The 27,443-nt window shown below is 54.4% G+C and overlaps 2 protein-coding genes across 13 annotated transcripts in view; one reads left to right on the forward strand and one right to left on the reverse strand.

Moving 5' to 3' along the window:
• JARID2 (jumonji and AT-rich interaction domain containing 2) overlaps nt 1–16,740 on the forward strand; it is a 232,890-nt gene extending 216,150 nt beyond the window's left edge. For 8 of the 9 annotated variants that reach the window (XM_055570664.1, XM_055570665.1, XM_055570668.1 and 5 more), the window contains 10 exons: nt 2,067–2,159; nt 4,866–4,984; nt 5,071–5,141; nt 5,760–5,874; nt 7,879–7,984; nt 8,747–8,929; nt 9,340–9,470; nt 9,756–9,939; nt 11,934–12,041; nt 14,778–16,740. In XM_055570664.1, coding sequence (XP_055426639.1) covers nt 2,067–2,159; nt 4,866–4,984; nt 5,071–5,141; nt 5,760–5,874; nt 7,879–7,984; nt 8,747–8,929; nt 9,340–9,470; nt 9,756–9,939; nt 11,934–12,041; nt 14,778–14,930 — 1,263 coding nt within the window. In that variant the 3' untranslated portion in view covers nt 14,931–16,740. Of the gene's footprint in view, nt 1–2,066; nt 2,160–4,865; nt 4,985–5,070; nt 5,142–5,759; nt 5,875–7,878; nt 7,985–8,746; nt 8,930–9,339; nt 9,471–9,755; nt 9,940–10,654; nt 10,883–11,933; nt 12,042–14,777 lie in introns of those variants that run through there. The other variant, XM_055570669.1, reaches the window with a different exon arrangement.
• Nucleotides 16,741–17,185: 445 nt separating this feature from the next.
• The window catches only part of DTNBP1 (dystrobrevin binding protein 1), a 109,906-nt gene continuing 99,648 nt past the window's right edge, over nt 17,186–27,443 (reverse strand). For 3 of the 4 annotated variants that reach the window (XM_055570675.1, XM_055570673.1, XM_055570672.1), the window contains exons 8-10: nt 24,973–25,128; nt 18,710–18,853; nt 17,186–17,572 (exon numbers count right to left, since the gene is read on the reverse strand). In XM_055570675.1, the coding sequence (XP_055426650.1) occupies nt 17,355–17,572; nt 18,710–18,853; nt 24,973–25,128 (518 nt within the window). In that variant the 3' untranslated portion in view covers nt 17,186–17,354. Of the gene's footprint in view, nt 17,573–18,709; nt 18,854–21,113; nt 22,056–24,972; nt 25,129–27,443 lie in introns of those variants that run through there. The other variant, XM_055570674.1, reaches the window with a different exon arrangement.

Below are 27,443 nucleotides of genomic sequence, written 5' to 3' on the forward strand. Positions count from 1 at the left end.
GTCCATGGGATTCTTCTCCAGGCAGGAATACTGAAATGGGTTGCCTTGCTCTCCTCCAGGGGATCTTCCTGACCCAGGGATCAAACCTGGGGCTCTTACATTTCCTGCATTGGCAGGCAGGTTCTTTACCACTGTGCCACCTGGGAATCAGGCTTCATTAAATGTGTGTTTTTGTACACGCGTGCCCACATGCCAGGGACGCAACCTGGGAGGCACAACTCTTCTTTCCAGAGGCTGGGGCTGGGGCTTCTCGTACCCACAGGGACCAGGTCCCCTGCTGCTCCCAATCACACTCCACGCCGCTCGGCACAGCTCTGCTGGTGCCTGTCTGTCCTGCGGATCTCCTGGGGAGAGGGCAGGGGCGGGTCCTTGCTTCTGCCCACACCGTGTACCCGTCCAGGTATTCCAAGACCCCCTCCTCCAGGGAGCAAGGGGGCATCTCGGTGTCTCCCTGCTTGGCTGCCTGGCTCTGTCCACAGAGGCTGGGCTCCCCTCTCTCTGGCCCTCCAGGGCAATTGGGCCCCAGGCCGGGAAGGGGCACAGTACCTCCAACCTTGATCAGGGGTTGAGTTCCCCAGGCTCCAAGAGGGCAAGGCCCCTGCCGAGGTTTTGGTGGCCATGCCCACCCACGTGGGCCTGGCCGCAGTGCAGAAACGTGATTGGTGCCTGTGCTTCTGCCCTGATTCGGGCCGCTTTCCTCTGAGTCTGCGCTCGGAGGTCCCTCCCGGCCTCCCTCAGCATCCTCGCCTCGGTTGGAGTCTCACCTCCTTTCTGGGGAGAGATGCTTGCTTGCCTGGAGCTTTCCCTGTGACTGGACCCAGGGAGGGTTGGGTTTGTGTAGACGTGGCTGCAGGCTGGTGGCCGTGGAGGCTGTGTGCACCAAGGGCCGGCCGGGAGCTCACGGCTCCGGGTGCTGAGCCCGCTCAGCATCCGGTTGACTGTTGGGTACTGGCTGTCATCGTGTTGAATTACAGGCACCCTGCTTTAGTTGATAGAAAATCAGGCTCTTCCTAGTGGTTCCAACTTTATCTTGTGAGGAATGGCAGGTGAGAAGTTTGGACTTGTGCAGACGTTTCTCTGTTGGTTAGGAGCCTCAGTTACAGAGCTGGTGATGAGATGAGCAGGGTCTGTGAGATGACTGTGCCCATTGTCCCTCCAGAGGCAGCTCTGTTCGTGGGGCTGCTCCAGCATGGCCTCGTTAGGGGCCCTGCCCCTCTGCCTCTGGCTCATCACCGTTGGTGCCATGTCTCAGCTCCGTTTTGCGTGAGGCCACATTCCCCAGGCAGCCTGAAAGCGCCTCGAGGGCAGAGACACTGTGTGTTTTGAGCACCGCTCCATCTACAGCCCCTCAAACTAGGCCTGGTACACAGTAGGTGCTCAAGAAGTACTCCGCAGTCAAGGGGCGAGCGTGCCTGGTCAGGGAGGAGTGGGGGGCTTGCCTGTGGGATGCACCACCATTCATCCCGGTGAGCGTGTCGTTGGGAATGTTCCGGGGCAGGGTGGCAGAGGTGGGCAGGTTAGGTAATCTGAAGACCCTGCTGGCCCCCCCCAGGAGGGGTGGGGGACAGGGGCTCCCCGGGTGGGAGGAGGACTGGATCCCTCTGGCCCCTACAGATCCTCGAGGCCAGGCTGCTCGTCTGCCCGGTTCTCAGGGGAGGACCCTCAGGGTGGGCGTCCAGAGCTGCCCAGGTTTCTCTCCCAGTGTCTCCGGTCCCGAGGCCCAGCCAGTGTCTGTCTTGATTTTGCTGGCTTGTCCCCCGACCACAGCCTTTGTCCTCCTGTCTCCACGCTGTCCCCATTGCTCCAGGGACGTGGCTCTTCACTGGGCGCCTGGGGCAGCTCGTCCTGCCGGGTTGCAGGGGTCAGGGGTGCGCCACCTCCTTTGTCCACACGGAGGGTCCTTCTCAGGGAATGTGGTCCCAGCTTCTCTGTTCCTGTCAGCTAGGGACATGGCCCCTGGTCACAGGGACACGCCGCTCAGGGGCTCCTGACGGGGTGACCCTGCTTTGGGGTCCCGATACTGTTTTGTTTCTCGAGCTTGACTCTTGCTTTTGTTTCCTTTCCAGGGAAGGTCTGTTTCTTTAACGACTTTTTATCGAACAGCAAGAAATATCATGAACATGTGCTTCAGCAAGGAGCCCGCACCAGCTGAAATCGAGGTGTGTGAGCCCGACCGCCCTCTCTCTGCCCGGAGCCAGAGTGGAGCCCCTGGGCCTCCGCCCCCTGGAGGCAGGCGGAGGGTCCCAAGTCCATCCTCTGGGTCCTGGGCGCTTCCAGAAGTTTCAACTCAGGTTGACCCAAACTTGTTCCGGGCCAGAAAGGAGGCAGGGGAGCGAGCATGTCTCCGGGTCCTCCCTGACCGCCCTGCAGGCCCCCTGCCCCGCTGGCCTCCTCTCACCCCTTCTCACCCCGTCCTCCGGGTGCCTGTTAGGCAAGAGAATGTTTGGAGTCCCTGGAAACCACGGTTGTGCTTTTTTCTCTCTCCTGTTTTTCATTTAATGGGATTGGCAGGCTGCCATTTTTGTGCTTCTGCCAACCCTGTGCCGAGGTGTGTGAGGCTGGGCAGGCGAGCGGGGCTGTGCCCCGGCCAGTCGCCAGAGGGGGCTCTGGGGAGGAGGGCAGACCCCGAGTCTGCCCCCGGGGCTCCCAGGTGCTGACGTAGGTGGGCCTGTCCAAGGGCGAACACCGACTCCTCTCCAGGTTCAGGGCGTGCTGGATGAGCAGGAAGTGGTGTGGGCTGCCTTGGCTTTTCGCTGACAGCAGGTTTTAGACCCCTTCTCTTCACGGTTGTAGGCTCCTCTTCTTGGCATAACCATGCTAACGGCAGCGGCCCCCGGCTCTGATGTGACCAGGTGTCCTGGGAGTGGGGCTCGGGGACTGTCTGTCAATAGGGCGCCCGGCCCGCCCCCTGTGTCCATGCCACGTGCTGCCCCGCCTCCGACGGCGGCCGTTGGAAGTCCACGAGGCCCCGGCCTGGTGCTCGGGCTGGGTTCAGTGCTTGAAGAATTCAGTCAGCATTTGCTTTTGGCATTGTTGTCATTCCGTCTAGATCCCAGTTTTGCGCTCTGGGCTGTATGTGTGCAGACCGCACGGTGGCCTGACACTCAGCCCTGGCTTTGGCCCTGCCAGAGCCACGTCCCATCACCACAGCGCCGACGGGTCCTGACTCGGGGACACGTATGGTCGTCACAGTGGCTTCTGCTGGGCTCGTGCTAGTTCTGGGAGAAGTGTCAGAGGAGAGGAGCATGAGTGCTGGGGGTGCACATCTGAGCTAGAGAAAGAGGCCTTTGCTTTACAACATAGGTCCTTGTCGGAGTCCCCGAAGGTGAAAGATTGTTACTGTCCACCGTCTCCTGCTGGGAGATTAATTCTGAGGGTCCTGGATTTTTTGTTTCTTAATTGGCGGATACTCGCTTTACAGTGTTGTGTGGGCTCCTGCCGTGCATGAGCACGAATCGCCATAGGTACCTGTACGTCCCCACCCCCTTGGACCTTCCTCCCTGAGTGTCTTGGTTTTGCTTTAATATTAATAGTTGTAGATTTGCTAAAATTGGAACCTTTAGTCTGTCTGGCTAATTTCTGGACCCTACGGAGGGGCTGAAGTCTCTGTTTGGCCGGTGGTCCCCAGCAGAAGGGGCTTCTGGATCCTACGAAGGGGCTGAAGTCTCTGTTTGGCCAGTGGTCCCCAGCAGAAGGGGCTTCTGGATCCTACGAAGGGGCTGGAGCCTCTGCTTGGCCAGTGGTCCCCAGCGGAAGGGGCCCCCGTGTAGTGCACGGTCCCCTTCCGCCCCCTCTGTCTTTCTTCACTCAGCACACGTTGCTGTGAATCCCGGCAGACAGCCGACCTGACTGGCCTGGACCCGTCTCTGGCCCTTGGGGACCCGGAGCGTTTAATGCTGTCCAGTTTGTTCTTGAGGTGGGGCCTCTGGCTGCCCCCAGGCTGGCCCCTCGCTGTAGCGGCCGCACACGCAGCGGGGTGGGGCTGACCCCGGGTGCTCCCTGGAGAGGCTCCAGGAAGCGGGCCTGGCCGCGGCGGGGAGGGCGGTCCTGAGCTTTGCACTGATGGCTGAAGACGGAACCCTCTCACCTGTTAGCAGAGCCCGTCCCGACCCGCGTTTGCCCTGCAGTTGTTCAGGTCGTGCCCACCCTTCCCCCGTCTGTTCCATTGGCTGGGGTCACAGCCTGGGGAGCAGGGTGGTCACTTCCCTTGTTGGGTGCTGAGTAGCGTGTCTGCCCAGACGCCCGTCTCGGGGCACTGTGCCCACAGCTGCAGTGGGTGGGGGGCATCCCCCCTTCCTTCCCGAGTCGCTCTCCCTCCCCTTCACAGAAGTGATCCTTAATTGTGATGCACGTGTGACCTTCACCACCTGAGCCATTCTTAGGTCCAGTTCAGTGGCACCAGTATCCTTTGCACGTTGTTGTGTGACCCGCCCCACCACCCATTTGCAGAACTTGTCCAGCCTCCCAGACTGGAGGTCAGCTCCTGTGAATCACGAGTCCACGCAGCCCCTCCATTCTCTTTTTCTGTCTGACTTTGTCCCGAGTGCCTTACGGGATGGAATCAGTACTTGTCCTCTGAGACTGGCTTCTCCACTTAGCGTCATGTCCGTAGGATTCGTGTGTTGTCATGTGTCAGAATTTCCCTCTCTGAGGCCAAGTCGTATTCTGCAGACACTGTACCTTGTGTTTATCCATCTGTCGGTCATGGACCTGGCCCCGTGACCCTGGGCGTGCGGTTACTGCCTGCAGCCCCGGCCGCCTGGCCCGGTGCCTGGCCTCCTGGGAGGCCACGGCCCCGAGGTCGCAGGCCGAGGCGGGGCTCTGCCGCCCCGGGCAGCACGATGTGACGGCCGCTCTCCCTGCAGCAAGAGTACTGGAGGCTCGTGGAGGAGAAGGACTGCCACGTGGCCGTGCACTGCGGCAAGGTGGACACCAACACCCACGGCAGCGGCTTCCCGGTGGGAAAGTCGGAGCCGTTTTCAAGGTAGCGCTGGCTGCTCCTACCTGGGTCCTGGGGGCCGGACAGCGTCTCCCCGCGCCCGTCCGTGACCCCCGTGCTTTCCCCTGCAGACATGGATGGAACCTCACCGTCCTCCCCAATAACACAGGCTCCATCCTGCGTCACCTCGGTGCTGTGCCTGGTAAGCCGGCTGTGGGTTGGAGGGCTGGGGACCATGGTGCACAGGGTGTGAGAGAACTCAGGGATTGTTTGAGAAGGGAGAGGAGTCGGGTGTAGTTGGAGTCGATAAAAATGTACAAAGGTAAACCAAATCTCTGATCTGGAAGCTGGGGAGACGCTTCGTGTGGTCTGATTTCCACCTGGGAACTTTCAGAGCTGACCTCTGACTCTCTGGGGCTTCTGCCTCACCGGTAGGAGCGAAACTGAGCGTCCTGGGTGTTGGCGCACAGAGGGCCGTCCCCTGGCGGAGGGGCTGCTCCAGACACGGGTCCCCTTCCTGTGTCCCGACAGCGCGCGTGCGGGCGGCGCCTGTGTCCTTAGCCTCGAGGCCCCATGGGCCACCATTGTGGGTGTGTTCGTCTTCAGTCACTAGTTAAGGTGTTTTCTCGCTATAGTTTTGTAATGGTGTCTGTGGTCTTGGTTCCTGTATAAGAAGCAGGAAGGAGCAAGTGCCTTCTCACTGAGTCTCACCTGGTTCTGATCGCACTTCCTCCTTTTTCTCGTTGGGGAGGCGGTGCGATGTCTATGGCTGCCACCCTGACACACGGCTCTCCGTCCCTCCCTGTCTCCTTCATTCCAGGAGTGACAATTCCCTGGCTGAATATCGGCATGGTCTTTTCTACCTCATGCTGGTCTCGAGACCAAAACCACCTCCCTTACATTGACTACTTACACACGGGTGCTGACTGCATTTGGTGAGTATGCCGGCCCGGGCCGCCGCCTCTCACTCACTGGTGGCGGACAGGCTTGTGTGAATTTGTCCTGTGCTCCCTGTCAGTCTGAGGAGCGCAGTTGGAAGTCAAGCTGGTGGAGAATGTTTTCGTTTGCTCCGGTGATGAGCACGGTCAAGCGTCTATTCCTGGCCATTGTCCGTTCCAGTTGCGGGCTAACACGGGGCTGTCCCCCTCTGAAGTTCCCCCTCGGGGTTGTTGACGGCCAGGAGTGTCATACTAGCGTCAGAAACGAGGAGCGGTGGAGCAGGAAGCTGGCCAGGCGTGGTGGCTGCATGGCCTCACGGAGCGGGCGTTTTCAGCGTCTCCCGGCCCACCCTCTGCACAGAGAGTGGTCTCCCAGAGGTGGAGTTCTGCCGCTGGGGATTAGGAGTTGGTCTGGTTCCCCTGCGTGATCCTTCACTGTCAGGCTCCCCAGTCCCGCTCCGAACTGGCTCTTCAGTGCCTTTGTTGACAGCGGCAGATGGGAAATCACTGCAAATAATCAGATGTCTTGTCGTCTGACGGGCTACCGGCATCGCATCCATCCCACACTTCCTCAGTTTATTGTCCTAATGGGGTGATTAGCTCCTCTATTAAAGTTCTAGAGCCGACGTTCTCACTCCAAGGAGCCGGTGTCGGCAGCAGTCTCATCACGGCTCCCCCTGCCTTTGGGCCGCCTCGGGGCAACGGGCCCTCTGCTTGGTCTCCCGTGGTGGGGCCAGGGTCTCAGGCAGCCTGGAGGGTCGGGAGCCGGCTGCATGGACTCGGGTGGTGTGAGCCCCCTGCCCTGTTCCCCATGAGAACCAGACCCTGGTCCTTCATCGGAAAGTGGGGCCACGTGGCCTCAGCCCTGCAGGGAGACAGGGAGAGAGGCCACAGCCCGCGTGCTGAGTGACTGCTGAGTGAGAGGCAGGGGAACGCAAGGCTCTGGGCTGCTGGGATACTGGCCCCTGGAACCTCTCTGCTGCAGGGAGAGATTGCCGGAAAGGATCAGAGGACTTCACGGTGTGATTTTTCTTAAAATGTGTGAGTGAGGTTAGAAACTCTGGACTTAAGTCACAAATCAGCAATAGAATATGTTGGTGTTGAGACAGAAAGCCTCTCTTGACTAGGTTCTCAGCAGCTAGTAGTGAGGACCCCCACCCTGTGGACCGCTCATCATGGTGCCCTTCCAGCCCGGCCTAGGAGAGGTGGGGACAGGCAGCCTGAAGCCCCGCACGTAGCTGCAGGGAGGGCAGGGGGCGGTCAGGTGTCCACTCTAGCCCATGGACGGCAGGGCTGGGAGTCCCAGAGCAGGGGGCCAGAAGGAGCCTGCCTGTGTGCAGACCACTGCCGCCAGTGTCTCGAGAGCTGTAGGCGACAGGTGTGTCCCGCAGGGTCCTCGTGGGACCCGAGTGGTCACTCCCTTTCTCCTGCTTCGTGGCTCGCACTGAGGGTCCTGGTTCTTCGGGCTGAGTTCAGTCTGCATCTTCTCCCACCGCCTTCCCTGGGCTCCTCAGCCCCAGTCAGCGGGGGGCCGTGTTGTCCGAGCCCCACCCTGCGTGGCCACTCCCTCTGCCCTGCACAGACCCTTGGTGTGGATTCCACGCTGAGCCCTGGTCCCGCCCCATCCTCCTCCTGCTGGAGAGAAGGGTCAGGTGCCAGCCCAGAGACAAGTCCCCACTCTGGAGGCTCACGAGAGGCTGTTGAGCCTGCGGACGTGTCTGGATCTAATTTATAGGGGCTTTAAACGTCTGGTTTTGGTCTGAAAGCTGCATGGCTCGGGCGTAGGTCGGACCCGCATGCAGGTGGGCGTGTTCGTCATGGGCGCAAGTGGCAGAGCTGCCCAGAGAGACCCAGGGCCACTGGGCATGCGCCTAACTCCCCTCCTGCAGCCGAGGCCGGTCTCCAGGCTGCTGTGGGCCCCTCTCTCTGGGGGAGCATGGAGGGTGGGCTCCCTGGGGAGGGGCCTTGTCAACAGCCTCCACCTGATTCCAAACCGCCCAGGTATTGCATTCCTGCTGAGGAGGAGCACAAGCTGGAGGACGTGGTGCACACTCTGCTGCAAGCCAACGGCACCCCCGGCCTGCAGATGCTCGAGAGCAACGTCATGGTAGGGCCGCAGGCGGGGGCCGGGGGGCCGCGCGGCGGTTTCATTTCCTCACCCCTGGGCTGACCTGCCCCGTAGAACTAGAGAACCGTGAACATCCAATCCAGGGAGCCATTGTAAAGAAAACTCCTCTTTTATGGCAGCCCAACTAAAGCACGCTCCTCTCATTGCCCAGGATGTGGGGCTGCTGCACGTGGGGCCCTTCGACTCTGTTTTGGGGCCTGGTGGTTTTGTAAATGGCGACTAGGATCGGGCCGGGCACCTGCACTCTGGCAGAATCACTGAGGGCTGAGCGCAGAGGCGGCTGGCCCGGTTCTCAGAGCCTGTTGAGTCCTGGGGGATCTCTTAGAGTTGTGTTCTGACAGCCTGATCTCAGGTCTTCTCTGGCCTCTGCGGCCCTTGTCGGGGTCTCCTCTCTCCTGAGCCCACAGCCCGTGTTGGGTACACCAACTCCCATCCACCCTGGCCGTGCGGCGGGGACCCAGGGCTTTGCTTGCGAGGGTCCCCAATCACTGCTGCTGCGCCCTTATCAGAGGCGTTGCTCCTGGGCCTATATCAGTTTAGAATTTACTTTCTCCACTTAGGAGTCACGTCTCTTTTATTTTCTAAAAGAGAAACAGAGAGCCTGTAATACAGAACATACTCTGTGTGGGGAGCCCGTCTGGAGGGCTGGTGTGCTGGGCCGCTGCCGCAGGCGGTCCTCACGGAAAGTGAGGCAGGGGCGGGCGGCCCTGTGGGCGGGCGGCTCAGCCCGCGTCTCTGCAGATCTCCCCGGAGGTGCTGTGCAGAGAGGGGATCAAGGTGCACAGGACGGTGCAGCAGAGCGGCCAGTTTGTCGTCTGCTTCCCGGGATCCTTCGTGTCCAAAGTCTGCTGCGGCTACAGCGTCTCCGAGACTGTGCACTTCGCCACCACCCAGTGGACGAGCATGGGCTTCGAGACGGCCAAGGTAGGCGGGTGGCCACTCCGCACGCGGCCTGGCGTCCCCCAGTGGGGGTCTTGTTTGTAGATACTGCTTTGATTTCAGACCGAGTCTGGGAACCCTAAGGCGGCTGAGACCTTCTGGGGAGGGAGAGTGGGTCGAGGCTTGTTAGCCTCCTGTAAGTTGCTGAGTTCTCTTACTCAGTCCTGGGCTGTCGCTGCAGAGGTGTGAAAGGCGAACCCTGCCTTTGGCTGGCGGAGGACCTGCGGTCTTCCTCCGGGGAGACATGATCACTGTGTGGCTTTTGCATTGGTTTTCATCCAAACGGAATTTAGAATTTGAAAATTCAGATAGCATCGCCTCCCCGGTAAAGGAAACCCTTGATAGCTGCCTAGAAATGAAAACCTGCCCTGAAGGGATGTGACTGCATTTTTCAGGAGATGAAGCGTCGCCATATAGCTAAGCCATTCTCGATGGAGAAGTTACTCTACCAGATCGCACAAGCGGAAGCAAAAAAGGAAAATGGCCCCACTCTCAGTACCATCTCAGCCCTTCTGGACGAGCTCAGGTAACTTACACGAGACAGTTCTAGGCCGGCCTGGCTAGGCCCGGCCAGGCATGGTTGGGGTGCGGCCCATCCTTTGTGGGAAAGCGCCAGCCTCCGTTCCTGGGGCTCGGCCGGAGCTGAAGGCTGCGGGTGGCGGCTCTCCTGTGCTTGGCCATGTGCCCCGCGGCCACAGCAGGCAGAGTGCGGCCGTCCAAGAGGCCTTGCGGCAGGCCTGGCCTTTTGACTTGGGTGCCCACCTGGGGACCCCAGCCCCTGTGGGCCCACTGACCCCGGGTGTCCTGGCAGGGATACGGAGCTGCGGCAGCGGCGGCAGCTCTTCGAGGCCGGCCTCCACTCCTCCGCCCGCTACGGCAGCCACGACAGCAGCAGCGCCGCGCCCGACGGCAAGAAGAAGCCTCGGAAGTGGCTACAGCTGGAGACCTCGGAGAGGCGGTGCCAGGTGTGCCAGCACCTGTGCTACCTGTCCATGGTGAGCCCGCCCCGCCCAGCCTCCCTCCTGTCCATGGTGAGCCCGCCCCGCCCAGCCTCCCTCCTGTCCATGGTGAGCCCGCCCCGCCCGGCCTCCCTCCTGTCCATGGTGAGCCCGCCCCGCCCGGCCTCCGCACAGGCTGACTGCGGGGACAGCGGCTCCCCCAGTCTCTTTCCAGGCCTCTTGAAGCTCCTGTTCAGCCGCGTGATTGCTCTGATTGCCCCGAGGACTCTGAAGTCGGTCTGGTTAAAGCAATACTTCCCATTCCCAGCTTTCCATCTCTGATCGGGGTTGGAAATCAGCGCAGTCCAGCCTGTCTGCCTTCTCTCTTGGCTGCTGAGCAGCCTCCACGAGGGGCTTGTCCGACCCAGCCTGGGGCTGAGTTACACGCCTCACACTCGTCCACCCAGCCCCACCCCGCCCCCCCGGACAGCGTAGCCACGCCTCCCGCCTCCCTCAGGCAGCGCCCCACGCGGGTCTCTGTAGCTGGTGGTGTAGTTAGCCAGGCCTGCCCGGTCAGCACTGCTGACTGCTGCCATGAACAGCAGAAACGTCTTTCTCATAGTTGTAGAGGCTGGGCATCCCGGGTCAAGGTGTCAGCAAGGCTGGTTCTCCCTGAGACGTCTCCTTGGTGTGTAGACATCCACGTCCCCTTGGTCCTCACAGGGCCTTTCCTGTGAGTGCTTCTGTCTTAATCTCTTTTTGTCTTTGAAAGGATGTAAGTCATACGGGACCAGAATCCACCCTACCACCTCATTTTCCCTGATTCTGTTTCTGACGCTCCTGCTCAGGACCTCCTGAGTTACTGAGGGTTAGGACATCTGCATTTGGGGAGGGGATAATAATTCAGTCCATGACAACCACGTGTCCCATTTTATGTATTTTTTCTACTAGCTTTGTTTTCCCAGAGGCTTTTTAAATAGAAATAAAATAAATAAATAAAAAATAGAAATAAGAACCACGCTGTCTTTAAAACAAACAGGTCATAAGAATTTCCCCAGATTTTAAGAATGTTTTGTGAACATCACTCATGAAAGCTGCGTAGTTCTGGGTTTGTTCGCCTTGCGTTGGAATGGGGTCATACTCGTGGGAAACCATCGTTGTAGGTTTCCCATGAGCCTGGGTGACTCCTGTGACCTTGTGTGGCCCTTGTCCCTTCCCGTGGGTTCCGAGGATGGCACTGTCCCTCAGAAAGCTGACCTTCAGAGTGGTCACCAGTATTTCTTAGCCTGTTATTTAAAAAGCACATATCCTGAATTCATGGGTAAAAATTGAGGTTTTATTTATACATGCTTTTCATTACTCAGGTTATTTACTATGGGATTTGTGCATTTCTGTTCACTGTTTTGTATTTTTGTCTGGTTACATCCTCAGCTTTGAGTGATGTGTTTCTGCCAATAAGCATCATTTCCTTATACCTGTAGCTTGGTTTCTTGTCTTTGCTTAGAAACCTCAAAAATAGGAAACTTAGGTGTTTCCCAGAGTCCCGCACACAGCCCGGGACGTCAGCACGTCCACAGAGCAGCTCAGGCCAGATGCAGCCAGGTCCTTGGGATCGGGAGCCATGCGGGCTGGAGTGTGGACAGAGGCCGACCCCTTGGGAGGCGTGACTGGCTGGGCTGCCAAGCCGCTCAAGAGCAGGAGACACTGTCACAGGTGTTCAGGGTGACCATCCTGGCATCTTTTATCCTGTGGGAGGTTTTGAACCAACAGTCTCAGGAGCCCTTAGACCCCGCAGCCCAGGCCGCCACGCTCCGCCTCGGGCAGCAAAGCGCGGAGAAGCCAGAGGGCCCTGAGGCCGCCGGGCCGCAGCTCCTGCTTAATGATGCCCTGACGTCCACTTGCTTTCACGGCAGCGTCCTGTGTCTCTGGGCCACAGATGCCTCTGGCCCAAGCGGTGGGCTCCCCTGCTCTGCGCTTGAGAGCCTGCCGCCCTCCTTGGGGCGCCCTTGCCTGCCCTGCGTGCCTCAGCCGCGCTGCCTCTCGCCCCACAGGTCGTGCAGGAGAACGAGAACGTGGTCTTCTGCCTCGAGTGCGCCCTGCGCCACGTGGAGAAGCAGAAGTCCTGCCGCGGCCTGAAGCTCATGTACCGCTACGATGAGGTCAGTGCTTCCGCAGGGCGACCGCCCACCCGCGTGGCCCCGCACCCAGCCTGCTTCCGGGCACCTCTGGCCCGACATGGTGGGGGAGCAGCTCTGTTGGTCGAGACGGGGCGAGCAGAGTCAGCCGGGGCTGCACTGGCCCAGAGAGGCCGGCAGCTGGGGCTGGGGGACTGGCGTCCTCGTCCATGCCCCTCACATCCCGGCGCGCCCACCCGCAGCGCCCCCGGCCCGCGGTTTACAAGTAGTGTGCGTGGACACGTGAGCGCCCCGCTGTCTGCTGGGGCTGTGCCGTCCCCTCTGGCCGGGGCAGATCCAGGGGGAGAGGCAGGCCTCGGCCCGAGTCGCTTTCCTGCTGGGACACACCGTGATGGATTCCGTGCACCTCTGCCTGCGTTGGGGGCCCTCCCTGCAGCTGCTGGGGTGGTGCTGCGGTTTGGGGTGTGGTGAACCATGGGGCCCGCAGCTGCCCACTGAGCTGCAGGCAAAGCCCGAGGGGGTGGTCCTGGAGCGCCCAGGCCCTTGTCGTCACCTGGGGCCTTGGCAGAGCCTAGGGTTAGGAGCAGAAAGCTTTAGGGTTAGGTTTCTGCTCCTAAAGCTTTCACCTTCCAAGTAAGTCCCAGTTGCACTCTTTCTAAAAACCCGTTGTCCCCAGAGGCAGGTACAACGTGCCATCTGTGTGGCCAGTCTCTATCCTCCAGTGGGTAAGGGCCGGGTGCTGCCTTCAGCTGTGAGGAGCACCCGGATCTCTGCCCGCAGAGCGGCTGGCACGTGGCCCCCCTGTCAGCTGTCCACGTGCTTCCAGGCTGCCCTGCGATCGTGGTTTCAGATGATGTACAAGCATGTAGCTCCGGGGACACATGGCCCCTGCAGCTTTTCCTCTGCACTGACTCAGAGCCCTTCTTGGGGGTCACCTTGGGAGCCTGCTGCCGGGACCCCCATTTTCCCTGCTGGCCCACCCTCCTGTCCAGCTGTGAGCCCCGCCTTCAGGCTGGAACCTGCTAGCTCCCCCTGCCCCGGGGAGGCGCGTCCCATAGAACACGTCAGAGCCCCAGGTGAGCCAGGCCAGGTGCCCAGGCCTGATTCAGGAGGCTCTGGGGGCGCCCTCGGGGGCTCAGGCTGTGGTCAGATTTGATAAGAAGCCTTTGGCTAAATTATAAGATTAGAAAGCTGGAAATAGATCTCTCTGCATCTTGTCTTCAAAGAGCATGTTCAGCAAAGGCAGTAACCACTTTGCCCTCCCTGCTTCTTCACTTGAACAGCAAATGTCAGAACATGGTTAAAAATAAACTCTCATGTCTGAGTCAGAGCATCTCTGGCAGCTCGCAGGGTGCAGCCGGCGGCGCTGGGGCTTCTTAGATGATTCTGAAGCTCGATAAGAGGTGGGTTAGATTCCACCTCCAGCCCATTTTGGAGCTTGGTGTTTTGATGTGACCAGAATCCTGGGAGAGAATCACATATGTAGGGTCTGTCGGTCTGAAGCTTAATCATTGGTTCTCATGAGTAGGGAAGAGAAGGGTTTTTATAAGCCTCCCAACTTTGCCAGCAGCCTAAATTTATTTTAGTAAATGAAAATCACAAATCAGTTCCCTATTGAGCTGAACTATATTATTATTATTAATTGGGGAATTTCAAGCTCTGGGTGGGATTCCAGAAATGGCTTATGAGACCAGAGCCCTTGTTCTGAGCCCCAGCACTCAGGTCCCTGCTGTCCAGCCTTCTGGTCACACAGGCAAAGGTGTGACCTCTGACCACACAGCCCTGCTGCCAAGGCGGCTTTAGCTAAGGTAGCTGGTCTTGAAAGAAGCTCGTCTGCTCATTCTTTATTAGCGTGTGTATTGTAAGTGATTTAAGTGGTGTGCAGTGCCCAGCCTGAGCCAGGACTAGGCCGACCCTCAAGCTTGCATGACCGAGTGGCCTCCTGTCCCCGTGGCTTCCTGTTCTGTCCATCCAGCCTTGGCTCAAGCAGGTGCTCTAGAATGTGTGTCAGGACACATGCCATTTGGATAGTCTTCCCTGGGGTTGCTTGTAAACCTGGATGTAAGTTGAGTTGTGTTAGTTACACGTGGGTTTTTGATGCCCAAGGTAGATAGTTCTCTTGTCCTGTTGGCTCTTGTTGTGGAGGGAATAACAAGCATTTGTGGACAAGTGTTTGTGTGCACGAGTAGGTCAAGTAGGTTTCAGTGTAGCCAGAGAAACAAGCGGCCCAGACCTGTCCCCATCCAGGGTGCGCGAGTCTTTCCTCACTTCCCAGCCGCCCCCCACCCCGCTTCCCCAGCGGTCCCGGAGGCCTCTAAGCCCCGGGAGGTGCACAGGGGCGGCTGCAGGAAGCCCTCTGCTGTGTTGTTCAGGGGGTGAGGGACCTCGATAGGAATGCGGCCTTCAGCAGCCTGTCCCACGGTGTGGGTTGGTTATGGGGCTGCAGAAATTGTTTCCCACCATGGCGGGGGCGGGGGGTGCTCCTGGGCTCCCTGAATGGGGAAGGGAGGGGTGGGAGGCTCTGTGCGCCTCTCTGGATTCCACATGAGAAAAGGCAGGTTTCCCCCAGAGAAGGAAAGTTTAATTTAGGTGCCTGGTTGGGGGCTTCCGTCTCAGAAGTGTTGTCCCAACCACAGGCCACCCTGGCCTCCCCACCCCTGGGCGGCACCGCTGCCGCCGCTCTGCTTGACGAAGGTGACAGCCTGGGGATGGCGCTCTTCCGTTTGCTAACTCTGTGTCTTCCTTTTCAACCCGAAACAGGAACAGATTATCAGCCTGGTCAATCAGATCTGTGGCAAGGTATCTGGTAAAAACGGCAGCATTGAGAACTGTCTCAGTAAACCCACACCAAAAAGAGGGCCCCGCAAGAGAGCCACGGTGGACGTGCCGCCCTCCAGGCTCGCATCCTCCTGAAGACGCCAGCGCCGTGGGCGAGGGATAGACGTTATTTTGTAATTATTATATTCTAGTTTGGAGTACTTGCTGTAGGATACAAGCTGTCTTTGCACTAGCTCTAAAGAAGATTTTCTTCTGGTTTTAGAGAACTAATTTTGTTTTAGCATTAAACTGTTGAATTTTTTTTGTACTTAGAATACCTAGATACTGCAGTCAGATTTTTGAAACTGCCGTATATTCACTGTTTTAAAACCCTTGAGGGGCTGTATTAATTTGTATTGCCCCTTGTGGCTGACAAAAAAGCCTTTTTTTTTTTTTTTTTTAAATTTTTTTTTTTGTGTTTTTTTGTTTCTGTTTTTTTTTTTTTTTTTTTTTTTTTTTTTTGTAACTGTTGGGGGAAAAAAGGCTTTTTAACCCATTTTTGAAGAGGGTGAAGTTTGGAGAACAAATTTTAAAACCATCAGTCATGTGAGCAGATTTTTTCTAGAGAGGAAAAGGGATAGACACATACACACACACATAACAAAAAAAACTTGAACGAAATGGCTTTACTTTGGCTGTCTTTTCTTCTGTCACGTGCGGGATGAGTTTGTAAGTGTTAAAAACCGGAGAATCCCCATTTTGTTTCTTTGGGCGGTTGTGGCAGCTGAAGGCGGACGTTGTTTCCTAACCATAGGCAAAATGAGGAGGTCGGAGCCACTGGGCTCTCTCTACCAGCACTTCACTATGCATCTGTTTAAGGAGAAAGAGGAAGAGAAGAAAGACTGCCTGCCTTGGAGGGGTCACGTGAGGGAAACCTGTGCCTGATTTCATTAGGAAATCCATTCTGTTCTTTTTTGGTGCTGTTGGCTACTTTATCAAAAAACCCTTCAATAGCATCCTTAAGAAAAAAAAAAAAAGGAAAAAAAAAAGTGATTGAAGCCGGAAGTGCTTCTTTGTCATGGATGTGCAATCTTTCTAACATTCCATCTTCATCTCACCTGTTTGTTGTTTTACACCTTCACAGGTCAGCATTAATTTTTCTTTTTAAACTCCTTTCGTTGGTGATCACATCTAGAGCCACTCGGAGGTCTGCGGTTCTTTTTGAATGTGAAAATGCATCTGCGCTCATCTGGTCTATTTTTTCTCTTCATGTTGTAACAAAAAGAAAAAAAGGAAAAAAAAAAAAAACAACCCGTCCCTTTTGTACATACGCCTGTAAATTGTTTCAAATACTTGAGCCTTTTTCTGGGTGGGGGAGGGGAGGGCGCGAGGACAGATGAAGAAAAGCCTTACACTTCCGTTTCTTCATCGGGTGGACTGGATGCTTACAGGGTTTTTCTTGTAACATTTATAAGTGCTGCTTACATCACTGAACAACAACAAGAAAAATAATAATGGAGTAGCTGTTGCCCTTCTCCGGTTGTGTGTACAGTATGTGTGGAATAAAAAAGGGAACCTGTTTTCACAAGCTGTTCTTTGTTTCATGATTGGACTCGGCGGTCCCGCAGCCGCCGCGTGCACTGAGCTGGCCGGCGGGCTGTCAGCAGCGTCCTGTGGTGCACTCGGTCGTCGGTGCCGAAGACTGAACTGTGTTGGCGTGTTAAGTAACATGAGCAGAGTCGTGTTTCCAGTGTGCTCGTCCGGTTTCTATGGCCTTGCTGTGTACTGGCCCTCTTGGACAGTGAACTTCTGCCTCCGGCTTACGGTCTGACGTTTTAATTTATTAGCGCTGCTCTGCACCCCTCCCTCGGGAGGGAAGACTTTTCATGTTGTTTATTGCCAGTTTTTTGTTTACTTTTCAGGTTTGTACTACAAGGTTTAATAATAAAACAAAGTTTTTTGGACACCTGTTTGTCTTGTGGAAGATGAGTGAGTGAAATCAGCTCTTTTCTGATCACAGGGCTGAGGGTCCACCCCCTTGGCCAGGGAGCGGCGTGAACACCGAGTTTTAATCTCGTTTTCTGACAGTGGTGCGTGGTGGTGGGGGAAGCACAGCCCTCTGGTACCGGGGTCTGCTCAGGAGTGAAACGGCGTGGGGACTGGGCCCGTGTTGCCCCCCAGCCCCCTGTGCCCAGGTGTGCTGTGCTGTAAATAAACTAGGGACTGCTGTTGGACTTGACCATTCTGTAACCATCAGGTGAGAACCCGAACCTTGTTAGAGCTGAGAGGAGGCACGATTTCTTACCTGTAAGGGGCCTTGCTCGTCAGCGCCGAGCTGATGTGGACACCAAGCTCCCTGGCCCCACCTGCAGAATGTGTGTATTCAGCAGCCTTTCTGTACAAACTGGCTATGTTTAAAGTTCTCAGACTTTATTGTTAGCTGTTCTTGCAGTCACTTGCCTCACGTTATTGTCAATTGTGTAAAAAACCAAGAGCCCCCCTCAGTCCACCTGCCTTCACCACAGGCCTCTGCACGGCTGCATCATCCTTCAAAGGTGGCCGGCACGCAGGCGCCTGGGTTTAGGAGTCACCGTCGTCGCTGTGTAAGGCGGCAAGGGCAGTGTCCACCTCCACGCCCTCCTCGTCAGACTGGACCACGGGCGACTCCCCGCCTTCGCTGGGGTCGCGGGAGGCCGGGTCGGTACCAGGTGAGGATGAGGAAGGTGGTGTGGCTGGGGACTGGGAGGGAGTGGGCACCTGGAGAGTGACTGCATCCTGACCGGGGCTTGCCTCAGGCCCTGGAGAGAGAGCAGAGGAGAGCCTGTCATGGAAGTCCTTTATCTCAGCATTGCTGGCGACCACGAGCGTTTGAACTTGCAGCGAGTCCAGGGGGCGGAACTTCTCTGTTCCTGTGACATGCAGGAAGCACGTGTAGAGCTTGGTGGCTCCCAGAGGCCACCTGGGGCTCCAGCTGACCCTTCCGCCACCTGTGGCAGGTGGAAAGACCCCGAACCCTTCCCACAGCCTCCAGTGGCACACCATGCTCAAGACCCAGTGGCAAGCTCTGCAGGTGCGACTCGAGTTCCTCGTAACCTCGACAAGCTGGGTTTACCTCTTAATAGTCTCTGAACTAATTTCAAGGAAATGGACCTTAGGAGAAAAATGCTTGTGTAGCCTCTAACAGGAACCAGAACCTCACACGGATGATGGGAGTCCTTTCCTGACACTGGGGAGGGGAGGAAGGAGCTGCTGTGTTGGAAACACAGGTCAAGGGGAAGCCCCCTGGCCTGAATGAGGCCGTGGTGTGGGACCACCAGGTAGGAGGCAGGTGCTGTGAGGGGCTGGCCTTCCCATCTCTCGGAGCATGGAAGAAATGCACGCTCTCCGTGATACCGCCTCCAAGCCCACCCACCTAGGAGGGATGGTCTGAAATGTACAGCGAGGCCAGGCATACTGCCGGAGCATCAGTACAGATCTAAATGAGCGTGAGGTTATGGTAAGTTATTAAATGGAGAGAATGTGCCTGCAGGATCACCTCTAGTTTTTAAAACGTAAGCTGACGGCTAAACACACGCCTTGGCCTTGCCCCCAGCATCGAGTACCATCTGCTGAACGGGGAGGGCGGGGTGCCACATAGACCTCCCCTCCCCAAAATCCAGTGCCCAACCACGAAACCCAACTCAGGTTAACTTTGGAGACAGGAGAAAATAAAAATGAAATTTTAAGAAAAACTCCCTGTTTGCTGAAGGTATCTGGGAAAAGCACTGAGAATCTTTGAGAAATTCGTGACTGCAACCGCCGGTGTGTCGTGTGTCCACGTCTGTGACGCCAGACTGAGGGAACAGGGGGACAGCTGGGCGCACGGTGTCTGAGCGAGCCAGAGGGAAATCACGGTGGTGAGAGTGATTGTGTCTATGCAGGCTTTTCATCCCTACCTGAGATAGGGGACAGCAGCGTGTTCTCCTCGCCACCAGAATTCAGGAAGACGTCCAGGGCCTCCTGGTCAGAGATATCCATCAGATCCATCTGCTCCAGCATGTCCACGTTCACCTCCATGGACGACATGCTGCCCATGGGCTCTGCGGGGACCGGCACGAGAGGAGGTTAGGCTTTGCCCTGGGTGAACTCCCACTGCATTAGGTATTAGCATGTTGTGTTTTCTGGGTATAAAATACCTTCTACTTCTATCTTCAAAATTGATTTTGGAGGAATGTATTATTGACATGTCCCAGTTTGGTGGTGGTTAAATCCATCCTAGCTTAACCATGATTACTGTTACCTCTTACACCATCCACAGCAGATCCTCTTTTCATCCCCAGCCATGTGCCTGCATGTGCTGAAGGCAACCCTTTCTGCAGTAAACAGTTGCAGCTCAAAAGAGGCTGACATTCCTGCCAGACACCCCTGACGGTGGTTGCTTCTAACTTTATTACAGTTCCATTTGGCATCTTCCCTGCCCTTACAACATTTCTCAGGTCTTCCATCTTAACAACGGATCAAGGTTGGGTCTGCCGCAAGCTGGCGAGTTGGAAAGAGCTTCCAGTGATGAAAGCATAAACTCAGCCCACCAGCATAAAGACGCCACAGGGCAAGGAGTCTGAGCCTGGTGAGGGGTGTGTCCAGGGGAGTGTCTAGAGTTCTGCGATCCAGAAAACTACAAGCCAGGTAGCTTAAGTAGATGGTACCTGTCACAAGCAGATACAAATTTCTGGATGTGGACACATCTTTAACCTGGGTCTTAACAGGAATATAAACAACACAAAATCCAGTCCAGTCTAGAACTTACAGCACACACATCCCTGAGTGAGGGTCAGCAGAAACAAAGATTATTAAAATCTTTCCCCAAGAATCTAAATGGCTTTAAATATCTTAAAGATGAGAATAAGATAAGGAACACAGTGTCAGAAATCATGACAGGCATTTGAAAAGAGCCAGATAGGACTTTTCCAAATAGGAAGAATCACTGAAATTGATTAAAACTGTGGCAAGTTAAAAGTCCTGCTAGTAAACTAGAAGACAAGTTCTCCACTACAGCAAAGACATAAACAAGTGGAAGTATGAAAAAGTGCAGAAGTTTCACAGTTCAAAATGCGAGTGGAGGGTGTGGGGATGGGTATTGTAAGAGGCTGATGATCTAGACTTGATGCAAGATCTGACATCCCAGACTTAGGAGCAAAACACATTCCAAGCGAGGCAGGTAAACCCTCACCTGAACTGCAGTGAAACGATGAACATCAGAGAAAAGGCAGATGAGGAAAGAGGAGGAGGTGTGGGCGGCTTCTCAAGAGCAGGAAGCAGGAGACAGTGGAGTGATAAGTTCAAAGAGATGAACTAAAGACCATCTCTTAAAACAGATGTGTGAAATGCCCCCTGAGCCTGCTCTCTGGAGAGGCCCAGGAGGGAGGCACGTTCAGCGAAGACGGTGTCTTAAGTGAGTAAACATAAAGCTCTGAATAAAATAATAGCTAACTCAGGGCCTTTACTCCAGCCAGACTGAAGGACTGGATGATGCCAATGGGACGGGGCACGAGGTGACAGCTTCGTCCCGTGGGAAGGTAGGAATCTGCTGTCTCGGGGCCTGCGGCACAGCGCTGGCACAGGTGAAAGGTTGGGGGGGGGGAACCCAGGGACAGTGGAGACAGCCACCCCAGGTGGCAGAGCCAGGTGGCACCTCCCATCAGCGCCACCCTCGGCTGCTAGAAGTCACAGCCACTTAATGGGCACACTGGGCGGTGCCATCCAAGGGTTCCTGCAATGCTGACCCAGTGGGCGACCTGCCAACACAGGTCGAGCCTGCTCCCCTTGGGGCTGCCTCCTGGAGAGACGGGGGCACTGCTGGAAGGGGAAGGGGCATGCGGGTCCTCTCTGGGGCTGGGGAGGCCTTGATGGCTCTGGGCTTTTTTCCTTCAGTTTTGAAAGCACAGTCTCCCTTTTTTCTCTCTCTGGCCATCCTCTTACAAAGGGGAGGAAAAAAAAAAACTGGACTGAAAAGCATAGGAAACATTTTCAGGAAAGTAGAAAGCACCAAATAAGGTAGTAATGAAGCCAATTTTATAATCTGTTCTGTGGCAAATCTGGTTGATTTAACATTTGCTGTGGTTACTGCCTGCCGGGCTTCATCACTGTCTCATTTGGTGCTTTCTAGTTTCCTGAAGATGGAAAATGTTTCTTATTAGTGATAAAAGTCTAGTTACATTCTGTTAGTAAGAGACACTCAAAATATTAGAAACATTTCAAATGTAAGGAAAAACAGGAAGTCAGCAAGCAAATAATTAAAGGAGAAAGCTGATACGGCTGTATTACTATCAAAATAGATTTAAAGAGGAAAGAAAAGCAATATTGAGGTAAAGCATAGCATTTAATAATTATTTTAAATTCAATTCACCAGGAAGATAATTCAAAATTTCTGTGTGACTATATATTTTGTGGTTTTATTTTTAAAGTAAAATATGGAAGCACGACAAGGAAAATGTAAGGAGTCAATCCTAATTGAGGGGAAAAGGAAGGTTTAATGTACCTCTGATAATTAAGCAATCCAAAATGGATATTAATAGGAAACGTCTGAACGGGCCAATTTATAAGTTGTCTGAAACGTACACTTACAGATCCTCATGCCTGTCACCTAGAATCTTGTTCTTAACTACACACAAAACATGTAGCAAAAATACTCTAAAAGAACATAGTGTCAGTCTTGAATCAAAGAAGAAACCCCCTTTTCCAGCCACAATAAAATTTAGTATTTAAAAAACACTTCTAAACAACTTCACAAGTCAAATAAAGCTTAATGGAAAAAAATTTAAAAAACCCAGGACTATTACCAAAATTTAGAGAATATTCTGTGTGCAGTTTACCAAGAAGAAAAATTAAAGGCACAAGTTAACAGCCTGAGGGCTGCAAAATGCAAACCTGAGCCCAAGGTCTGCAAAGACTGAAAGGCATGTGGGTCTGAAGATTAGACAGAATCTAAACAAATCCATCGGAAACTCACAAAAGGAAAGCAAACCTCTAGAACCATAAGAGAAAAATAGTTGAGCTCTTCCGTCAGGAAAGCATGGGTCCCTGACTGTCAGAAGTTACAGCCAACACAGGCCGGACACGTGGAAAAGTGGAACAGAAGAGGGCCTCAGAAACACTCGGGAATGTACTGAGGCCTCAGAAACAGAGTGGAGGAGAGAACGGTGCGCAGGCAGTTGCCGCTGTGAACTGCAGGGAGAGCCTTCCTTCCCCACGGACACGAACCAGCTGGTGGTGGCTTGAGGTGCCAAATGGAAAACAGTTGACCTTTTGGAATAAAACAGCATAATGTTCTTATAACATGGAGGGAAGGGCTTCCTAAACAAAAGTGGGCTCAGCTGGTCACATTAAGAATAAATGCATTTTGCAAAGGCCACACTGGAATAGCCACAGATATAATCGGGAAAGTCTGGTAAGACTCGAGGGAGACAACCAACCCGTAGAAAGATGGACAGTCAAGGAAGTGCGTGTTAAAACCAAAATAGAGTGGCAAAAGTTTAAGTGTCTGACACAACTAAGTGTTGACAGAGCTGTGGAGTGGCGGGCATGCACGCTGCGCGAGCGTGAACTGCCCTGGGTATCCTGGCGAGCACCCACCACAGTTAGATGCTTGCCATATGACCAGGTAATCATTTGCCCAGTGACATATCCTAAAGAAGCGGGTTGCGAGCTGTGGACCCAAGACGCGAGCTCCTGACAGGCACTTTCAAGTTCTCTGCCTCTGCTGCAGGCGCCCTGAAAGTGCTGAGCTCAGCTACGTGGCGGAGCGCAGCTGCTGTTCTCTTCGCAGCTCCCCTCCCCTCGTGGCCTGCTGTCTCATGATGCTCAGATCTGTGGTGTTTGTCCCTTATGGACTGAATGCGTGCCCTAACCCCCTTGGGAGGTGGCTCAGCTGGTACAGAACCTGCCTGCAATGCAGGAGACCTGGGTTCGATCCCTGGGTCAGGAAGATCCCCTGGAGAAGGGAATGGCTACCCACTCCAGTACTCTGGCCTGGAGAATTCCATGGACAGAGGAGCCCGGTGGGCTGCAGTCCATGGGGTCACAAAGATTCGGACACGACTCAGTGACTTTCCCACACACACCTTGGGGAGAGGTGATTATTTGAGATGAAGTCCTGAGGGTGGGGCCCTCGGGATGGGAATCACTGCCCTCCTGAGAAGAGACCCCAGAGCCCTCACCACAACCAAATAAGCTCCAGAACGGTGCAAGAGAGACATTTGTGCATAAGGTGCCAGTCTGAGGTGGTGGCACAGCAGCCCAAGCAGACCAGGGTGGCATCCCTAACCCATGCCTGACCCTGAGGACACGCCACAGGGAACAGATGAAGATAACGGTGGGACTCGGGGCAGGCGGACAGAGGAGACGAAGAGGCCACACTATCTGCACTATTGGGGCTTCCCTGGTGATACAGTGGCTGGAGACCGCGTTCCTAGTGCAGGAGGCCTGGGTTTGATCCCTGGTCAAGGAACTAGATCCCACGTGCCGCAACTAAACCTGGCACAGCTCAATTAACCATCAGCACACGAACGGCACTGCTCACCTCGATTTAAAAGCGCTGTGTCCACACCACAGCCTTCAGTGCCTCTGGCACATTCATACCTGAGTGTCTTCTCTACATGCTTTTCCTTCCTCATTCTTTGATTTCCTTAACCTCTCCTGCAGGGGCACAGAGAATTGAATGACAGGGACCGGAGTGAGGGTAACATTAATTGCGGGGCTTCAATGAAGGGGCAAGGTATGGAGACCAGGGCCAGGCAAGAAGAGGAAGGCTGAGCACAGAGGCATCTGGGAGGGAGCGGGGCTTCCCCGGTGGCACCAGTGGCAAAGAATCGCCTGCCAGTGGAGGAGACATAAGAGACATGGGTTTGATCCCTGGGTCGGGAAGATCTGGAGGAGGGCATGGCAACCCTCCTGTATTCTTGCCTGGAGAGTTTCATGGACCTAGAGGAGCCTGGTGGGCTACAGTCCACAGGGTTGCAAAGAGTGGACACGAGTGAAGTAACTTGGCACACACGCATGCACAGGGGTTTGCAAGGGGTTTGGAAGGCCAGGAAGCCCAGGACATTTATCCACACTGCCCGCTGCTCTGGAGCCGGCCCCTCCACACACATGAGCATTCGCACATCTAGATGCATAGCACAGCACCGGTTTGTTTGTTTTTTTTTTTAGCCGTTCTCTTCTACAGGGATCTTTCTAACCCAGGGATTGAACCCAAGTCTCCCACATTGCAGGCAGATTCTTTACGAGCTGAGCCACCAGGAAGCCCAAGAATACTGGAGTGAGTAGCCTATCTCGTCTCCAGCAGATCTTCCTGACCCAGGAATTGAACCAGGGTCTCCTGTATGGAGAAGTAAATGGCAACCCACTCCAGTATTCTTGCCTGAAGAATCCCATGGATGAAGGAGCTTGGTAGGCTACAGTCCACGGGGTCGCAAAGAGTCGGACACGACTGAGTGACTTCACTTTCTCCTGCATGGCAGATGGATTCTATACCAACTGAGCTATCAGAGAAGCCCCTTACAGAGGCCAAGGGTCTTAAATGTCCAATTAGGAAACTGTTAGGCTATATCCTGACCATGCAGATGCCACTCTTAAACTCTTGCAAAGGTTTTTTGATAATGTCAGGGAAGGATCCCCATGCAGCATGAAGGAAGATTAGATACACACAAAAACATCACCCTCAAATGACTTCCCTGGTGGCTCAGATGGTAAACTGTCTGCCTGCAATGCAGGAGACCTGGGTTTGATCCCTGGGTCGGGAAGATCCCCTGGAGAAGGGAATGGCAACCCACTCCAGGATTCTTGCCTGAAAAATCCCATGGATGGAGGCGCCTGATAGACTATAGTCCATGGGGTCGCAAAGAGTCAGACAGACTGAGCGACTTCACTTTACTTACTTTCAAATGGTAATAGGGATTAGTCTGTGCTACAGATTTATGGCTACTGTTTGTCTCTTGTTGCTTTTTTTTAAAAAAAAAAAAAATATATATATCCCAAATTTTACCTTCAATGAAAGCCTAGAATTACCTGGCGAGGCAAAAACAGCAGCAAGACAAAAATAGCAGATAGCACCCACTTTTGAGTTCTGGGGTAGTAACAAGAGACCCCTGAGGTCTCACCCCAGCCCCACTCTGGGGACAGCACCCCACGTGCACCCCCTCTAGGGGGCTCCCCGACTTGCCTCGCCTCTCCGCTATCTGCAGGTAGCCCGTGGAGAGGTACTGCTCCATGTCCTGCTGGAAGGCTTCCTCAAAAAACTTCTGCCGCTCCTTCAGCTTCAGCTGCTGGGTCTGCTCCATCTCCAGGACCTTCTGGGAGTGCTCTGCATCGAGTTCAGCTGAGGAGGCAGAGAGATCTGGGTCAGCATTTGGGAACGGATATAAATACCCACTTGCAAGGTCAATGTCGTTGATGTGGCCACCCGCACATCTGTCTTGACCTCACCCAGCTTGGCCCGGCACACAGGAGATGCCCAGCAAGCAGGGTCACAGCAAGCGCGTGGCCACCGGGGTCTGCGAGAAGAGCACCTGGCCGCGAACCAGCCCCTTGGCTGAGTGGGCTAAGCTTGCAGAGCCTTGTGCTGACTTGTCTGAGCAGGATGGAGGTGCGAGCGGACTCCACACTGGTCCTCGTGGTACAACACAAATGTGTCAAATCAGCATGATGTACACCTTCAACTCCTACAATGTTATATGTCAGTTATATAAAAAAATTAAAACTCTTTAAGAAAGTCTACATGGTGTTACCAAGTGATTTTAACCAAAAAGCAAGACCAGAATTTGCAGTGAACAGTGGTCTCCGAGGCCCCACAGGATGGACCTTAATCATTCCCTCCATAAATGCTCAACACTCTGTGTCATAGCTCCATGATCCTCTATGCAGATACTGTGAAAACTTGATAATGCTGTATATTTTTAACCCCTAATCAGTTACCATCGTCAACATTTAGAATTCTCTGGATATTCTTGTATCCTGATCTTCATATATGCAAAGAATGCGAACCAGTACTAACAGGAAGGTCAATCTTCCCGACGCCTGTACTCACAGGGAAAGGCGATGATGTGCAGTCTCCTCACTGACAGTCACTGCACACCCCCGGCATTTACCTGTCACCTTGACACACGCCCCTTTCCCCACAGGGAGATGGTTTGGAAAGAGCACGGGGCTGGCTCGGGCCCTTCCCCTTTTGGCAGATGCTTCTGCACATCACACCAACCCCCTTTAGCCCACCTCTGGTTTCTCTGTGAGCTCATCTGAACACCCACGAGATCTTCACTCAAGGTTCATCTCACGTGTTTCCAATTCTCAAGCCCACGGGACCTATAAACCGGCCTAGCCCAGGAGTTCCCGGGAACGGAGGCAGCAGTCAGGGCATCTGTGTCCCACCTCCCAGCTGCTGGGTGGGCAACTCCGGAGGCATTCTGAACACATCTCCGGGATCTTGGTGGGGCTGCAGTGGTAGCCAGCAACACATCCCTCTGTTGACATTTCCTCCTGGCCCCTCACCCCTACGTCCCTGGATCACCTCCCAAACAAACCACTTGCAGCAAAATCCTCATCTCAGGCTCTGCTTCCCACGAAATCCAAGCAAGGATGTCTAGTACCAGCTACGACTGACTGAGCCTTGCTGGGCCTCAGGGAGAGAGAAACTTATTTCATACGGGTGTTGGTGGGATTAAACAGGAGGCCACACGAGAACCACCAGGCACACAGCATTGACCAGCAGCTGACGGCTAATATTATGACCAGCGTTACTACTCGGAAAAGGACAGGATAGGAAGTGTCACCAGAACCTGGCTGAGTACGGCGTCCTGTACTCGTGGAGTCACCCCAGCGCGCTCGGCCCTGTGCAGACTCTTCAGAACAAGTCACCTATCAGCACCCTTAATTAAATGTGCAAGGAATTGAGAGTGCACTTGTGAGAGAGAAAGGGAATTCGAGAGGATGCTTTTCACTTGTTTCGCTTCAGCCGTCACTCCATCTGCTCAAATGCTTGAAGACTGCCAAGTGCATTAGAATAAGTCAACTCCCGGATAGATTAAGTATGCTTCAAACACTTCAAACAAAGTTCAATAACTCTTAAAAAAAAATTTCCAAAATAGGCAGCTCAGAAACAAAGATCAATGCAGAAATCATCAAAGGGGTTTTCATTAAAGAGTATCTTTTTTATCTTAAGATTTTCTATAGATATATAATTACATAACTTGAAAACTTTCTTCTCAAGACTTCTGCCTCAAAAGTTCAATTCTCTCATGTTTCTGAATGATACATCCTGTAGTTTTTATCTTAAGTCTTCTATGCTGGAATGAAATCTAATCACGTTCCAGCCCTCGCAAAAGGTAGGGGATGGTTGGATTAGCAAACTTAAAATGACTTAAAGGAAAATAATCACTGTTTTAAGACATGTTCCTAGTTATTTGAAACAGCCCCAAGCTCCCTTCATCATTTCCCACTTTATTTCAGAGCCCCTTTTACATCTCAGGGCTGAATTCTACGCCAGATTCACTGAGAACTAAGTGCATTTACTCTACACCAGCTCTGCGCTCAGGACAGTCGTGACGAAAGCACATGGCAGATACTGAAGATCACTGTCCTGCTCAGCAGCTAAGGATTCACCCCCAGCTAATGCCTGAGCAAACGTGTTCTGATTGT

The sequence above is a fragment of the Bubalus kerabau genome, chromosome 3 (assembly GCF_029407905.1).
Source record: "Bubalus kerabau isolate K-KA32 ecotype Philippines breed swamp buffalo chromosome 3, PCC_UOA_SB_1v2, whole genome shotgun sequence".
NCBI classification, from domain to species: domain Eukaryota; kingdom Metazoa; phylum Chordata; class Mammalia; order Artiodactyla; family Bovidae; genus Bubalus; species Bubalus kerabau.